The 17,261-nt window shown below is 37.8% G+C and overlaps 1 protein-coding gene across 7 annotated transcripts in view; it reads right to left on the bottom strand.

The window, feature by feature from the left end:
• Nucleotides 1-17,261, bottom strand: part of SHANK2 (SH3 and multiple ankyrin repeat domains 2) — a 515,992-nt gene that overhangs the window by 403,751 nt on the left and 94,980 nt on the right. For 4 of the 7 annotated variants that reach the window (XR_011337489.1, XM_069857381.1, XM_069857383.1 and 1 more), the window contains exon 12: nt 10,180-10,230. The exons of the other annotated variants lie outside the window; for them this stretch is intronic. Coding sequence is in view for 3 of the 4 variants with exons in the window: in XM_069857381.1 (XP_069713482.1) it covers nt 10,180-10,230 (51 nt within the window). In the remaining variant the exon portion in view is untranslated. The remainder of the gene's footprint in view (nt 1-10,179; nt 10,231-17,261) is intronic. 7 annotated transcript variants of the gene reach the window in all.

The raw sequence follows: 17,261 nt of genomic DNA, 5'->3' as shown, positions 1-17,261 counted from the left end.
ATTCAACCCTCAAAATATATTCTTTTCTAAATAGAGAAGAGCAAACTCTATCTAAAGTCCTGTTATCAAGCAGGATCTTTAAAAGATAAAACCTAATAATTTAAGCTGATAATTGTCTCACTATCCTTAGTTCCTTAGTTCCATTTAGACATTTGGTGTTGAAAAGAAACTAAAACATTGCTGACTTATTCATTAAAATAACAGCATTTTAAATTATATTTAATTTCTTAATCTCAAAAATAACTGTTAATGAATCATGCTGGTATAAATAAGAAAGGATAAAAAAAGAACATATCCGCTGTAACAGCAAGTTGTCTTTGTACAAATATGTAGGTGTTTGCAGCACTTCTAATGTTCTCAGTGGTTAATCCCATTGAGAAAGGAAGGCATGCTCACTGAAGAGTTTTTGAGGTGGATTAACAATTGAAGCAATATTAGCAATACTGTGCCTGCTTCTAGTTCAAGACATTATCACCTGCATTCCATAATGTTTGAAAATGTCATGGGAAGATTTCCCCTCCCAACCCCGTGTAGCCTGTTTCTTGATGTTCTCTGAAAATTAAGTTTTGAGATGGTGCGCTGAGTTCAGATTTTATGTAAGAACACAAAAAAAGAAGGACTCTTGTTTGCACAGCTTAGAGAGGCAGAGCAGGTAAGTAAGATCCATTGAAAGAATAAAGAAGGTGCAAGCTTAAAACCCGTTATCAAAAAGTAATCTTGGGTACATCCTATTTCAGAAATATTACTATTTATTCTTATGTTTCTGGCAGCAGTGGTAGATAAGTTCCATGACATTCATTAATTCAGTAGGAAATGCATGGCTGACATCCAAGACATTACTACGGAAACAGAAGTGCTCTGGATATTAATTGGCAGTCACACCCCCGACATCATGAGTACTACAATACAGTTTGACTTCCGTGTTCAAGTTTCAAAATAACCCTGTTTTCTTTTAGGCAAGAAGTGATGCAAATAAAGCTAGTAGGAAACAGCAATGCACATCCCTAAAAGGAACAGGATCAGAGAAAGAAGAATAATTGTATAAATAAGCAAATTGCATATACTCTTCTCTGCTAAGTCATGGCATTTTATGTATAGATTCTTGATGTTACAGAAGAATCACAGAACGTGTGTCTAGGTGACAAATGATTCTCATGTTGGCATTACCTGTACACTATGTAACTACTGTGCGTGTCCACCAGCACTTTCATTAGAGGGAGGTTCGTTTGGAACTCACCATCCGGGCTCTAGATTGCTCTCATTTACAGAAACACCTCTAAGACTAAGGTAATGATGATTGTACTCATATATTCCAATTTCAGGTATGAGAATTTTAAGTTCCATCTTTATAAGCCAAATTCCATCTTTATAAGCCAAAACGGATAAAATATATATTTCAGCTATTACATTAGGAAGCTTCAGTTGAGAAATGAATTCAAATTGCTTGCAATATTTTTTTGTTTATCAATGTTTGCAATAGAGGTCTAATATGAAGGAAAGATCCAGCTCTCAGGTCTACCAGTGGACATGAGAGTTTCACTGGAAACTTGTGGTGCAGCAATCCTGCAAATATCCCCCAGCAGCTCTGGCTTCTTTGGAACCACTGTTCTAGATAACATAGAGGTGACCCAGTGCCCAAGACACCTCTGTTGTTGCAATGAGGGACAGAAACACAGTCAAAGGTTATCCACACATCCCATGCAGTGTTCCCAGTGGAAGTCAGGAATGTCCAAGACCACTCCCTCAGCTAGCCGATGACTGGTGGAAGGGTGGTGGAACAGAATAAGAAAACCCAGAATTTATGAAGATGGGGAAAACTTTTATGGAATCACTGTAAAAGCAAATTTTCCATAAAGTCTTAATACCTTTTTCCTGGCTGAGAAATCAGCAAGAAATTTAGAAACGACTCACCCTAAATTCCCCTGGCTAGGAATATGCTTTCCTTTATGCCCGGGAGCTGCAAGGAATATCAAAGGAATTATCAACAGAAAAGAAGGAGGAGAAATAAATGGGACTCAGGACATGAGGTCGAAAAAGAAAGTATAAACAGAGCTGGAATGACTGGAAGATAGGAAGAAAACACAGTGAAATTCCAGTGATTTACAGTGAATCTGAGAGATATAATCTGAAAGAGATTTTCAGTGAAGAAAATGAAAATGGATTATTGGTTTAAGATGCTTAAAAATGACAATACTCAACAACTTAGGAAAGAGTATTTCATATAGTACACAAACAAGAAATCAGCATACGCTTGGATGCTGCACATTGCACGAGAGAGTAAGGTGATAGCAAGCAATTCCTACTGCCTCCTCTCAAGTTTTACTCAGTTTGTGAATGCCAGGCACCAGCTTAGCAGAAAGATTCATCAAGCCATATAGCAACCAAAAGCAATACAGTAACTCATTAAAATGCAGGCATGACTAATTAGCGATTCTAATTTATGTAGGAAAGACTACAAAAAGTAAATGCTCTGAGCAAGCTCCTGTGCCATTCATAGTCACAGAGCTTTGCGTTGGCTTAGCTTGGAAGAGATGCACCTCATTCTGAACAAACAGGAAAGACACAGCTGTTTAAGTCCTAGTCCCAATAAAGGCAGCCTGTCTTTTCTTATGGACCCTAATATGACAACAATTTCAGTCAAGGAATATAGGAACATTTGAATAATGCAAAACAGGACTATTACAGAGCAATAGAAATTGTTCAACGCAGGATAACTTGAAGAATAAAACAGTATAAAAGAATAGGAGGTATTCAAAAGTATTCCTTTCCCTCTACCCTTCCTTTGAACAATCATACCTCATGGATTTTTTTAAGCATATAACTGGGAAGAGCAAACAGGATGCAGCCCTGGTTCACAACAGACAGAGAAGCTGCAAGACAGGTAGCTCTCCACAGCCCATCACGGTCACAAGTCACATTTCAGTCTGAAAGCTATATGGAGCAGGGCAGTTTATCCCTAACTCTCACGTTGCCCTGTAGTTTAATGCAGCCTAGGCTTCGCAAAATAAATGGAGAAAACCAATTTGCCACTTTGATCCATCAAGGGAGCAGAATAATCTGTGGAGCAAAAGTGAAAATATTCACAACCACAGGCAGAAATCGCTGTGCATCGTACTCTCCAGAGCACAACTCCAACAGAAGAACAACACAGTAAACGTTCCATTTCATTATTTAAACTTCATCAATATTTCAGCAGACAAGGTTCAAAATATTAACTAGGAAATTCATTTTTAGCTAGTGCTCCACTGGTCCTTCATCTAAAAGAACGGGCATGGTTTTCTTTTACTTTGTACTTTTTTCAGCTTACAAAATTAAGACACTTAGAATTTAAAGCTTGTTCATTTTTTTAGAGGAGATTATATGAGAATTCCTGATCATTAATTGGCAGTAATAGATACCCTTTCTCAAAGCAGGTATTGCTTGTCATTGATTGCAAAATCATAAATGAAATACAGATTATCTCTCCATATCATCACCTTACTCTGTCTTGATGTGGATTTTATTTTAGAATCCCACTAATTAAGCCTTACTGACTAATTTTAACCTTCATGTGTGTTCCTTAAAGGGCTGAACAATCAGGGCTATTGTTGCTATGCACCATTATGGCTGGGAAAATCTTTGTCTGTGAATTCAATTGATCTTTCTTATTTATTCTATTACTCTGCTTTATGGGGAAAAAAAAGTGGTGGTGGGAGGAAGCAGCTATTTTTGAAAAGTCAGGAGGGTCTGGTAAGGTGAACATTATGCTAGAGCTAACAAGCCATCCTTTACTCAAAGTACTCCATGCCGGTCAGCCTGCAAAGTTTCTACACAATTTCTTGGTACACCAGGTTGTCATTGCTATGGGTAGTGAAAGGTTACTGCAAATGCTGCTAAGGGATGATGGATCTACCAACAAGCATCTTTTCTAGATCCATTTAATTAATTCCAAAAGTTATACTTTAATGGGGCACAAGCATGCAACCAGCTCAAAACCAACATCCTAAAATGTACCTTTCTACACCATCAGGAACCATAAGATCTAACATTTTCATGCCGATAGCCACATGGTGTTTAATTGTAGGTGAAGTAATGAGTTTTACCAGTCCCTGTGTAGGTACACTTGGAGTGGCACTGTAGCCCCTCCACGTGGGGAAGGTGAAGGGCTGTTAGAAACTGCTGCCTCATAGGAAAACTCATGGGAAAAGAGGAAAAGAAGAGACAGAATCACAGATCCTACAAATGCAGGATGGGGAAAGATAGTTAATTACTAGGTTTGCGATGGATCGTGATGCATTTCACGCAGCCAAATAAGCCCCAGACAGCCCAACCGCATTGGAGTCAACAATTCTGTTCGGCTAGTGAGAGGACAACGCAGAGGGCACTTGCAGAGCTGATGCAGTAATATTTCAAACATCAGTATTTAAATGTTTACCTCATTTAAAAAAAATCACATTTAATACGGTTATTAAATTTACAGAACAATTTTCACTCAGTACTTAGATTTTTAATTATGTTCCTATATGGAAAAATCATTCTTTACACTAGGTGATACCTTAAAAAATTACCATTTGGCATTCAAAAGGACTGTACTTTTCTTCACAGGCATTTAAAAGCTCACTTGATTAAACAAATATGTTTCATTTGCACAGTATTCTAGGAGGACTGGAAAAATACCTGCTTCTTTATTTTTCTTGAAAATACCTAGATCGACACTAAGAAAAATATTTCAAAAATAAATTCTGGAAAAATCAGCATTTTCACCTCCTGTGGTTTGAACGTTCTAATTCTGTCCAGTAGCTTGTATCTGCAAAAAGCCACCATTAGATAATTTTCTGTCCCATAGCAACCACTTTGTTTTCTCAGGGAAATAAAATATCTTTACATCCTTAGGCAATACCTTTCTCTGCATGGTTCCCTAAATGAAGCTGTTTGCAATCTAAAGCCAACATCACAATTTACACTGGGCTTCGCAGAGAGTTATAGCTATATATATGGGAAATAAAATGCTAGCCACAGGCTTTTCTAACCGCATATATGAGTGCATGTACACAGCAAGCATTTCACATTATATAGAAACAGCCTGGATTTTGTTCATAAAATATAGCATATTTAAAGTATCAGATGCAAGTTATTAGGTTCTTTACATTATTAAACAATTCTCCAAAAGAAAGCAATGGAAAGAAGGGAGAAGTAATGTTTTAGTGATCCCTATGTGCAATGATAATTCAAGTCTGAGTTTGCTAAGTGAGAAGAAAGTAAATGAGACACCAGAGACCACAAGCAGCTTGAGAGGATCTTCCTGTAATTATTAACAGCTGACAATATCATGGTAATCCAGAAAGTTCAGGGGTGTTGGCCAGAGCCATCAGTTCTCAAATGAGGGTTCTCAGCGCTTCCCCAAAGGTCTCTGTGGAGGCTGCTTTCTCTTAAAAGGTTTTTTTTAATTATTAAATCACACTAAAGTGACTATCTCTATTTTAAATAATTTACTGATGCTATTTTACTGCGCAAGCCACTACTGAAATTCTCTACAGACATTACACAGAAGCAAATGTGAAGAGAGAAGTACACAGCAGCCACCAAAATAATGGCACCGTAGAAGCAGATTTCATACTACACTATGACTTATTGTAACCACATGAGAGTTTGGTGCCGACCTGAACATTGTCCCCACTCAAGCATAAAAGGACTATCACAAAAGAAAAATTCCAATTTATATTTTTTAAATGTGGCAATCCCAGCATGTCTTTTCATGACATCAAAATATCAGCTATTTAAATGTTGACAATGAGGGGCACTGGAATGTGAAAAACCTTCCCAGGGGAAACTGGAAATGCTCGAGATATGGGAGGCTACATGGGATGCAAACACCCACACAAAATGCTGCAGGAACGTAGCAAGCTGGAAAAATAAGGTTCAACTAACTGTCGTACTACACCAGATCTTTAGCAAATCCAATTTCACCAGCTAAATTTTGAAGAATAAAACATTGAGGAAGTTGCAAAGGCTGAAGCTTTTAATTCTCGTAACTACTCATTAGGATTGATAGTGATAGGATGAGAGGAAACAGCCTCAAGTTGCACCAGGAGAGGTTCAGATTCGATATTAGGAAATATTTCTTTACTACAAGAGTGGTGCAGCGCTGGCAGAGGGTTCCCAGGGAAGTGGTGGAGTCACCATCCCTGAAGGTGTTCAAAAATCATGTAGATATGGTGCTTCAGGGCATAGTTTAGTAGGCATGTCATTGTTGGGCTGACAGATGGACTGGGTGATCTTAGAGGCTTTTCCAACCAAGATGATTCTATGATTGGCAATTTTAGCAAATATGAAATGTTCCCACCTCCATTTACCCTGCCTTTTGAAATCATCTACAGAAAGAAGACTCATAGGAATATGTTTATTCTCATTGTACAAGTTCATTTTTTTTGTCATTAAGCTTTAATGTCAGGAAAAGACATGATCTGAGCAATGTTTATTTCAATGGTGATGCAATGTGATGGATGCAGTGCATAATGTCATATGATATCAAAAGATGTGTCCTGGTGCAACCTTCCTTATACGCAGAGAGAAGCCTCTGAAAACACAGAAGGCAGCTAACAGCTTTGAAGCCATTACTGGAAAATTGTCACTTGCTTTCAATGACTGAATAAGGTTTGTGATTATCTAACCCCATTGGCCCAGGTTGCTCAAATGCTTAGTTATGAAACTATGCCTTCATTAGCTTCTGAAAGGCTTATCTTTCTTCTTTAATTTATTAAGATTTTTGTCATATGAGCACTGAAAAGAACTGTACGATATCGACTTGAGGCAAGTTTTGTGCTCCTTCATCTTGGGGCTGACTTAAAGCTGCGCTAATTAAACCAGAGCTCCCCAATGGGGCTTCTCGTTCCATCAGTCAGGGACACCGGGGTGACAGGGACAGTTAAGTCATGCTTTTGCTCTCACTGTGCCTCCTGAAGCAGGGAGGACTGACGTGGGAGTTTGCTGGGCTTAGGGAACTGCTAAAAAATCAGTTAAGTAGAGTCTGGATCCGCTCAAAGCTGCTAAAGAGGTATCAGTCAATGGAAGCAGGACTAGTAGTTTTGCTTATTGGTTTTGCAAACCCTCCAGGCATTTTGGGTTTCAATACTTAGTATAAATTCCTCTTTAGTTGCACTTTCATAGTTTTGAGAATCAGATCAGCGCTCAGTGCCTTTTTCTATAGACACAAGATGATGCCCCATACTGTGTGTTTATGAACATTTCATCGGGTAAAGATGGAGCAGAATTAGGAAGCTATGAGATTTTAATTCCTTGTTAAGCAATTGTCATGGCAGATTCTGACAAGAACAGAAAATGTCATAAAACTAAGCAGAACTAAGTAGCCCTCAAGATAATTTCCAACGTCTACTAAAAGCAGAACCCTGTGCACCTATACATTTCATTACAAAGGCTGTAACCATGGTAGAAAACTCAGCACAATTTGATTCTGACAACCTGTAATCCTAGTTATACCATGTTTTGAATAAAATCTTTAAAAAAATCTCCAAAGCCACTATGTTGTAACTTTAAACTGAGAAAAAAAAACCCAAAATGTAATGAAACTGCATTGAAAATTTCTTGTATTTTAGCTAGGGCTCAGGGGAAAGGTTTAAAACACTCATATTACAGCACAGCACACCAGCACTGTGGCTAAACTAACAGAAAATGCATTTGAAAAGATACCTGCCTGGAGAAGATAGTACAAAGGGAAACTGTGAGCAAATGATGCAGGAGATTGGAGGTTCACTGCCAAGTCTCCAGGCACTTCCTACTTTGCACAGAGTGGAGCATCCACTACGCAGTATTTTAGGGGTTTGCCAAACAGTTCCATCAAATTTTTTACTTCATTGATACTTAACTCTCCTCCAACAACAAAAAAACATTACTGGAAATCTCTAAATAGCTCCAAATGGGTCAGTGCTGCATACACAAACTTAAAAGCTGTCAACCCCATCAGTACTGCAGTAACCAAGCACTGTCAGTCTGTAACTGCCAACTGAACAGATTTTACATCCTGACAATTTCTTATAGCAATGTGTAACTACACATTGAGTGATTTTTTTTTTCCTTTGAGACATAACAGAGACAACTTGTAGTAATGAAATTTATTCTAACCTTCTAGTGAGAGACATTCAGTTAACTGACTTATCTTCAAACTTTCTCCACAACAGAGGGGCAGATTCTACTAGAATACAAAGACTAACCCATATGATTTATTCTTCCAAAATGTTCTGTGCAAGCAGTTAAGAAAACAAGTGATCTGAATTATGTCTTACATTCCTGATGGAAAAAGTATTAGTTAATTCACCCCTACTGATTTTAATAAAAGTTTATTTGTTTTTTAGCAAACTTTGAATGTAGCTTTTGTTGCCCCAACATGTATTTAAGTTGTGAAAATACTCCCTTTGATCCAGCAGCAAACTATTAGTCACACTCATTTTTGAAACTCTGATCCACAAAGAAATAAATCACAGTTAAAGTGACAGAAGAGTACAAGCAAATACACTTAAAAGAACAATTAAGTGTGTTTAATATTTCCTTTATCCTTCTGATAATGCTAAGGACACTGAAAAATCTACATTTTTTTCTTTTGTTAAAGTATTTGAAGCATTTTATTTCAAGTTTTGAGAACTTAACTACTCTAAAATGGCTTCTGTCACTCACCGGACCACAAAAAGGACATGCATATACCCAGATGTACGTGCACGTCTTCAGACGAGTGGGCTTGCTGTAGGCATACACCAAGACCACTTTACATAAGCTTTCCTTATTTAAACTGTTCTTGATAAACATTTTACATGAATAAATACGGTAAACTCAAGCTTGTATATTCTACAAACCATCCTCCTCCTCTTCAGAGTCCCTGGAGTTCTGCATGGCTGATGTAGACACCTTGAAAACCTCAGGGCATTGTCGAGGCCACTGTTTCAATTAAATTCCAAACACTGGATGTTCAAAGGCCCTGTATCCCCAAATTTTGTTGGCTTTGAATAAAAATTAAGCAGCTATTTTAACGATTAATAAACTCCAGCCTACATTGTTTGACTAAATTTGGAGTCTTCCTATTAACAACTGAATTGTAAACCAGCTTAAAATAACAATATGCTAACAGAAAGTAACATATCAGGATATATTAAGCAACAAACGAGGTCTTAAAAGAATCTGTAAAAAATCTCTACTTGTATTCATAGAAATATTTATACACAATCAATACCCTGTTTATTACACATGAAAAAATATTAAACTTGGTGTGGTTTAAAGTTCTCACAAAACCCACAGTGCATCAAAATTAAGTGGATAACACTTTATAGTAGGTGGCAGACAGGTACAGTGAGAACTACCCATGGGGGACTACTTCTTTATTGCAATGCACATCTTCATCTGTAGTTACACGATTGAAAAAAAATAACCTCAATGTATATCAATCTCTCTTTCAATCTATTCTTCTGACATCTTACATTTTAAAACTGCTCATTTGGCTCATACCGTGAAACATTTCTTTTTTGTTATGCAGAAGTTTCCTAAGCAAAAGCTGCCCATCTGCTGGCTTTGCCAGGAAAAAGGTAGGTAGGACCATGTGGAGTGGTCCAACCTGTGGACAGAATCCTTGCTGAAATGTCATCTGCAAGAAGACTGTGAGATGAGGTGCAGAACTGCATTATATTTCCTTGACAATGTAAATACTCAATAACTCTCACAGTAACACCACTCTTCAAATAAATACTTTATTCTAAGTGTTTTTCCATCTTAGAATTGTTTAAACTTGATAAACAGGTTTTCTTCATACTGAAGGCTGCCCACAATTAAGTAAAGCCTTGTACATCAGTTCCAGAATGAGCTACGCTTTGTTAATCAAGTACATTTCTGTGGCACAGAAATGCAATTAATGTAAAAATGACTATCAATAGCACCTCCACTCAAAGGCTGTGCTTTGTCTGCCTTGCTGTGAATCATTGTCATTGTTCTGTATGGCACACTCTCTCCTGCGAACAAAAGCAGAAGAAATTAAGCTCTACAGAACTCCTTGGTGATGCTGGCACCGGCCCATTTGTTGCCACTAGGGTACGTCAGACTCGTAAAAGATTTAGCCCAGCTCTAGCCCTTCTGGTAGGTGACCTCTACCACCCATCCTGCTGCCCACCCTGAACAGAAAAGTTACCATGGTTTAACCCTTACCTGCGAGCAACAGATTCCGGGGACTTCTACTTGGATATGGGTAGCAGGATCCTTTAAGAAGGGCAAGGAATGAAGGCAACATCAAAGAGAAGTTAAGTGTCAGAATTTGATATCAAGGGGAAAATTTGAAAGCAGAAGTTTATGTAAGCAAAGCTCTTCTTATGGCATGATGTGAGAATGGAAAAGCGAACAAAATAAACATGTGGAGGAGATGAGGGAGCAAACTCTAGTTTCTCTGTTTCTCCTACTCTGCTCTCCCTGACACGTTGCACACAAAATGAAAATGAGGTAATGACAAAGGTAATGAGGAACGTTAAACAAGATTAAGAATCGCAGAGGAAGGTGACACAGGGTTTGGAAGACTGGAATACATCAGCAATTCACCTTGAACAATGAGAAAGACTGCTTCGACTGCAGTAGTTTGAGTTACATGTGTGAAAGTCAGGGACCACTTATGGTGGACAAGACAACAACATCTCCCTCCCTGCCCCAGTAGCACTGGAATCACAGAATCGCTCTCACAAACAGATCACTTATCTTACTGGAAAATGGCTTTCAGAGCATGTCTTATAATTATTTTAAATTTAAATCACATCTTCTCAAAATGTGTTTTCTCTTTTTTTTCCTCTCTATTACTCTTTAGTTATATTTTAAGAATTCATATTGTATAACCTGACACCAGTAAAACACAGCCCTTCTAAGAATGTGCATTTCTGCCAAATATTTTCTCTGCAATTTTCAGCATCTCTACATGAAATACTATAAAAAGTTCAGAAAATACTCATAGTACTGGTTTTGGATATGGAATTCTGTTATCATAGCTATTAACCTATATTTACTTCTGAAACATTTGCACAACGCTGTGCCTTGTTTACTATACAACCTCTACAACTTCACACCCTTTCAATCTTTTATCTTATGAAACATCAGACTAAGTTTAGTTTAAAAGCATTATTTTACAGTATACTTATCTACAACTCACATCTGGATGCCTGTAAACTCAAGGGATATTGTTACATTTGGGGAGTTTGGAGGAACTGATTTTATGACTATTTTGTTCAGTAGCTTCATTCCATATTTTAGGAAGTTTTTTTCTAACCACGCTTCCACGGGACTCTCATATCAAGCACCAATTTCCAAAGTATTTGCTACATCAGATACGTTCTTGGAATTTTTCACATTTCACAGTTGACCAATTCAATATTTTGTTTAGAATGGCCCATGACATCAGTTTCAGAGTAGTTATATTTTACAGATCAAATTATGATCTTGAATAGGTGCCCCGTACTTATAAGACTAACAAGAAGGAAACAGGAATAGTAGTCTTGCTTTAGTTTTCTAGCATTTTGGAATACAAAAGGATATGTTCTAATATGCTGAAAAAGGAGAAGGGACTGAAACGAATCTACTTTAAGATCCTCAAATGTTCCTTAGTAAATTAAGAAGGGAAAAATTGAAGAGGTTTTCCTACTCAGTGGATCACGAGTGGGTTTAAGTGTTGCTTTAATTATTACAGCATTCAATGTATTTAGATCTACCTGTAGAAAACATTGCACATATTATACACAAGAATTGCATGTATCTGTGTCTCATGGTTGCCTGTGCCAGAAAGGATATTCCAATTATTCCTTGGGCACATATTAAGGTGAAAGGAGATGCAAAAAAGGAATCAGCATTCTAAGTCAATAAAACAAATTAACCTTAGTGGCAGAAAAACAACAAAAAAATCCCTTTCCTGACATTCTTTTGGAAGCTTAAGCAGCAGGTACAACAATGTAATGTTGAAATCTTGAAGGGGAGTCCCAAGGAAAATAAGCTCATATGGAAAATTGGCAACTGACTTCTTTGTTGTAATAACAGGTATTCAAACGGAAAAGAAGAGAAAAAGCAAATATTGCCAATATTATGGCATTTGTAGGAGTTATCCAAAAAAAGCATACCTAGGTTCTCTACAGCTTTAACCCGAGAAAAAAAATGCACGTTAATGCTGCAAAGGAGCTGACACTTTTCATCTGCAGCCCACTCAGCCAAGGAACATCTACTTATATACCCTCATGCATTATTCACCAGGAAAATCGAAATAATCTACTAGTGGTTAAGCAGCTCAGAATCAAATGCAAATCAAGGGGAAGCAGTTAAGAATGAGGATCATTCACAAGCTACTCTGAATTGAAACTCCTCCACACTGCAAGCCTTGAAACTCTTGCAGGAGCCATGCGGCAAAGATGATCAGGGGACTGGAGCACCTCCCATCTGAGGCCAGATTGAGACAGTTGGGATTGTTCAGTCTGGAGAAGAGAAGGCTCTGGGGAGACCTTAGAGCAGCTTCCAGTATTTAAAAGCGCTCCAGGAAACCTGGAGAGGGGCTCTTAATCAGGGAGTGCAGGGATAGGACAAGGGGGAACAGTTTTCAGCTGAAAGAGGGGAGATTTAGATTAGATATTAGGAAGAAATGGGTTTTTTGTGAGTGTGGGGAGGAACTGGCACAGGTTGCCCAGAGAAGTGGTGGCTGCCTCAACCCTGGAGGTGCTCAAGGCCAGGCTGGATGGGGCTTTGAGCAACCTGATCTAGAGGGAGGTGTCCCTGCCCGTGGCAGGAGAGTTGGAGCTGAATGGGCTTTAAGGTCCCTTCCAACTCAAGCCATTCTCTGATTCTGTGAAATCATCACAGCCCCAGTCCCACTGGCTGCAGGTATTTGGTGCAGCTTAGCCTGAAAATTGGCCTCTTTCTATAATGAAGGCAAAAGCACTGAAGCACTGTCTGTGCACTGAAAAGGAACTTGCTTTATTTGTATGCAAGTAGATTCTCACTCCCTGTCAATAAAGATGTGTTCTTCTGCACACACCTGAGAAAGTCTGACTTTATTTTAATTATTATAAGCTTGTGTTTACTGCAGCACTGACTACAACGATACCTATTCTCTGTCTGACTATGAAACTTGAGACATGCAAGCAGTCAATTTATTTATAAAAATAAATCTAAAGTCATATAAACCACTTTTCCAATGCAGGAAGAAGCTATTGCTGTCACCATCTTCATTTTCAGTAGCAAGATTCAATGGGAATCACCTTAGACCATGACTTATAACAATTATTTTATTATCTTTAGGAGTTTACAACAGTAAACATTAAGATCAGAAACAATAAATGAATTTTTAAACCACAGTAATAAACTAAGAGCTCAGTTAGCCATTAAGAAGTTATACACCATTACCTACAATTACCTAGGCTCCTACTTTATCAAAATTACCAACATATTTTTAGAGTTCACATAATCCGGATCAAAACTCTACTTTCACACTGCCTTCTTGATGATTTCCAATGAAGATCTATGATATTCCCTAGGAAGACCAAACACAAACACATCCTCAAAGAAGAGTAACCTCTAATTCTCAGGAAACCAGGGACTTCAAACACGATCCTTTCATTACAAAGTTATATTACATTTTCCACAGACATTCTTTGCCAAAAATAACCCCTAAATTTAAGAACAACTAAAATTTTTAAAAATCCTTTGCAATAGGTTATTTTATATCACCAGTACATAGTACACACATAGTCAAGATCCTTAATTAAATCCACAGTTCATTTATGTTGAATAATTGAGATCTGCTGTGTTCCTAGATACAAACAAGTAGCATCCTAGAAAAAGGAGGAGAAATATGCACCCAAATGTTTTGCTAAATACTTCAGAACTGGCATCTCTCATCACATATAAACTATACTGACCTTATCCCAAATTCATATGTATTAAAAGATAAATCTTGATTATTATTCAATTACAGAATCATAGAATATTAGAATAGTTTGGGCTGGAAGGGACCTTAAAGATCATCCAGTTCCAGCCCCCCTGCCATGGGCAGGGACACCTCCCACTGGATCAGGCTGCCCACGGCCCCATCCAACCTGGCCTTGAACACCTCCAGCGATGGGGCAGCCACAACTTCCCTGGGCAACCTGTGCCAGGGCCTCCCCACCCTCACAGTAAAGAAATTCTTATGTCTCATCTAAATCTGCCCCTCTCCAGTTTATACCCATTGCCTCTAGTCCTGCCCCTACAAGCGTTTGTAAACTGTCCCTCCCCAGCTTGCTTGCAGCCCCCTTCAGGTACTGGAAAATAGAGATCTGATTTTGATATTGAGCTTATTTTTTCTATATGTCTGCAGGAAAAGAAAATAAAAGTAGGTCTTAATGGCTTCGTTTTATACATATGTAAAACTTGTCTCTCTGTGTGTATGTGTTCAGTTTTATGTAATTAAAAGACATTCAGCTTTTTTTTTTGCAGAAAAATATTCTTTATCTAGAGATAAAAGAAGTTTAACTACTGACCTGGATTCTACTGTTTTAAACACGTCTATTCACATCTTGCCACCTCAGAAGTAAGCAACCTATAAAATGTTATTTAATACAGAAATATGAAACCCCCTCAAAAAGGACACCCTGCAGGTTTTATGAGATTAATACAAATGTTATGGCTTTATCATGAAACGAAAATGGTCAGAGTACATAGAAGAAGTGTCATGACTAAACTGCATTTCTTGTAATTTATAGCTACAGAGCTGTATAAGGAAGTTAAGCCAGAGAGTACTATTTATTTGATAATGACCTCTAATTAGTCTAGCTGTATACTAGTGTGACATCCAATGAAATGAATTCTGGATTTTAACATTTTGCCTCTTTAAATAGCTCTGCTCACTGTAAGAACTTAGTAGAACACTGATCTTGGGCGACAAGGACTCACATACGAATTAAGAAACATATTTTGTTTTACCGCTGATGTTCACTGACGGTCAAATGACTCAGTACTACCTCAGTACCACCCAATATCATCATGCCCTGCTTAGCCAAACCCTTACAGGCACCTCTCATGTAGCAGAGATGACTTTGGCATTTCCAAAGACAAATTTTAGGAGTATTTATCAAAAAAAAAAAAAACAAAACTGAAAAAACTTGCCAAGATTCTGAGACTTGTTTAACATGATATGATACTTGGCTGACTTTTCCTTATTGCCTGGAAGCAATTCAACCAGAAAAGAGATTTTAATCCTCTACAACATGTATTTTAATGACTCATTGTTTTCCTATTTCTTTCTAGTTTCCACAAAGCGTAATGGACTTGAGCATGACTATTAAAACACCACAAACAAAAAAACCCTTGACTTGTCTCAAAAAAATAAAAGAAATATATGACAAAAACAATTTAGTTGTAACAAGTAAAGGACATTCTAAAATTAGAGCCTGTTGTGTTAGGGATGGTAACAAAGTGCCTAAGCCATATGCTAGTGTAATCTATAAGAGATTCAAAGCTTATGTCATTGTAACATAGTGTTTCAGTACCTGCTATTGTACATGAACCCAGTATTAATCAAATAATTTTAGATTTTAATTTGCATATGGTGCTGGATCAGTGAAAACATTTGGGTATCAGAAGTACACTACAGTTCTATCTTCATATGTCGAGAACATGCAGTTACCAAATACTAAAGGGGGAAAACTTGGTTTTAAACAACTCTTTACTCCCAACTTGTTCTGTTTTCTTCACTTAGACAGAAGATGTAAATCAGAAGATAAGCAGATTTGTTTGAAACATGCATAGTTATTTTTCAGATTCCATAGGGGACAGTCCACCAGCTGCCAGAAACAGACTTAGTAAGATGTTGCCTTCTATCTCCTCCAAAAGGAAACATGAACACACCCTAAGATAAGACACTAGCCTAAATCCGTAATAATTTATGTGGATTTTATCTAGATTTACACTTCCTTAATGCAGAACGCAATTTGTCACTTGCATAACAGAGTTTAGACACCAGAAAAACTTCCCCAATCAATTGAACTACATCCCTCATCACTTGGTATAGAATAAACTGCAAATGATTACTTAGATGTAGCCATGGGTGGAAAACAAAAACACTAATTGTCTTGCAAATAGGAAAGTACTCAGGGCACAGTAATTCCTGGGTACCTACAGCAGGCGTGATAGTCATTGCCAGCCCAGGATGCTGTTCAAAACAAAGCACTGTCACCATAGCAACCAGAGCATCGCCCCGCTCAGGGACCCTTTTCTCTGAACCACTGGCAACACCCCAGATTTAATAACAGGCACTCCATTCATTTAACTTCCAGTTCTTTGCAACTAAGAAGAGGTAGATTCTTCAAAAAGAGGGAAACTCTAAACTGTCTTTTAGATAATTCCATAGTTGTTTTGGTTTTTTTAATAAATAATAAAATGAAAGAAAACTAAGAATGTCATTCAATTAATGTCATCATACAAACAAAAACTTCTTAGTAAGTACTAGCAGTCTGAATTGCTAGACAGGCAAAAAATGATGCTTAATTGCATAAAATCTCTGACAGTAAATAACTTTTGAAATGTACTTTCTAAGATAATAACCTGTATTCCACAGAAGGATAAGAAGAACTACCCCAGGGGTTTTGACTCAACTTGATTATCTCTTATTTGGGGGGGAAGCAGTGCAGCATATGGACAAAAACTTTTACCAGCTTTGGAGGAAAAGTGTCTCAAGCTTTAGTCAATAAAGATGGTGAAAGGTAAACCCTTCTCCATCCAACCATCATGCAGGAATCTTAGCAGTTTCCTCAGACACAGGAAAGGGTTGTACGTTATAATGTAAGAGAGGTTGAACAACCAAGGAAAAGAACTGGGAGTGTACCAGGGTAATGATACAGAACAGAAAAGCCGGCACTGACAAAAGCAAAAATGAGGAAAGTTAACAACAAAGGAGAGAAACAGGAAAGTAATCACGATTAAATGGAAAAGGGATCTGAAAAGGGCAAGATGCAATCAGCTGAAAAAAAAAAAAAAAGAATCCTTATTTTGGGTGGAATTAGCAGTTAGGCAGTCCAATATGGCATATAAGTATTTCGTAGCAGTGCTGAAGAAAAGACTCTGGATGTTACAGCAGGTCACAAGCTGATTGTGTATTGCTGGGGCAGACAAATGAGCTCATTCTAACCACTCCTCAAGCCAGACTGATGCTGTATCAATGTGTTAGTACAGCAACCATCTACACTAACAACCTGCTTGCTTGGAGGCTTTATGTTAAACATGGTTCAGTGCAAAGT

Source organism: Phaenicophaeus curvirostris, chromosome 5 (genome assembly GCF_032191515.1).
Source record: "Phaenicophaeus curvirostris isolate KB17595 chromosome 5, BPBGC_Pcur_1.0, whole genome shotgun sequence".
NCBI classification, from domain to species: Eukaryota; Metazoa; Chordata; class Aves; order Cuculiformes; family Cuculidae; genus Phaenicophaeus; species Phaenicophaeus curvirostris.
The sequence above is the reverse complement of the archived record's forward strand: the minus strand, read 5'-3'. Positions and strand labels throughout refer to the sequence as shown.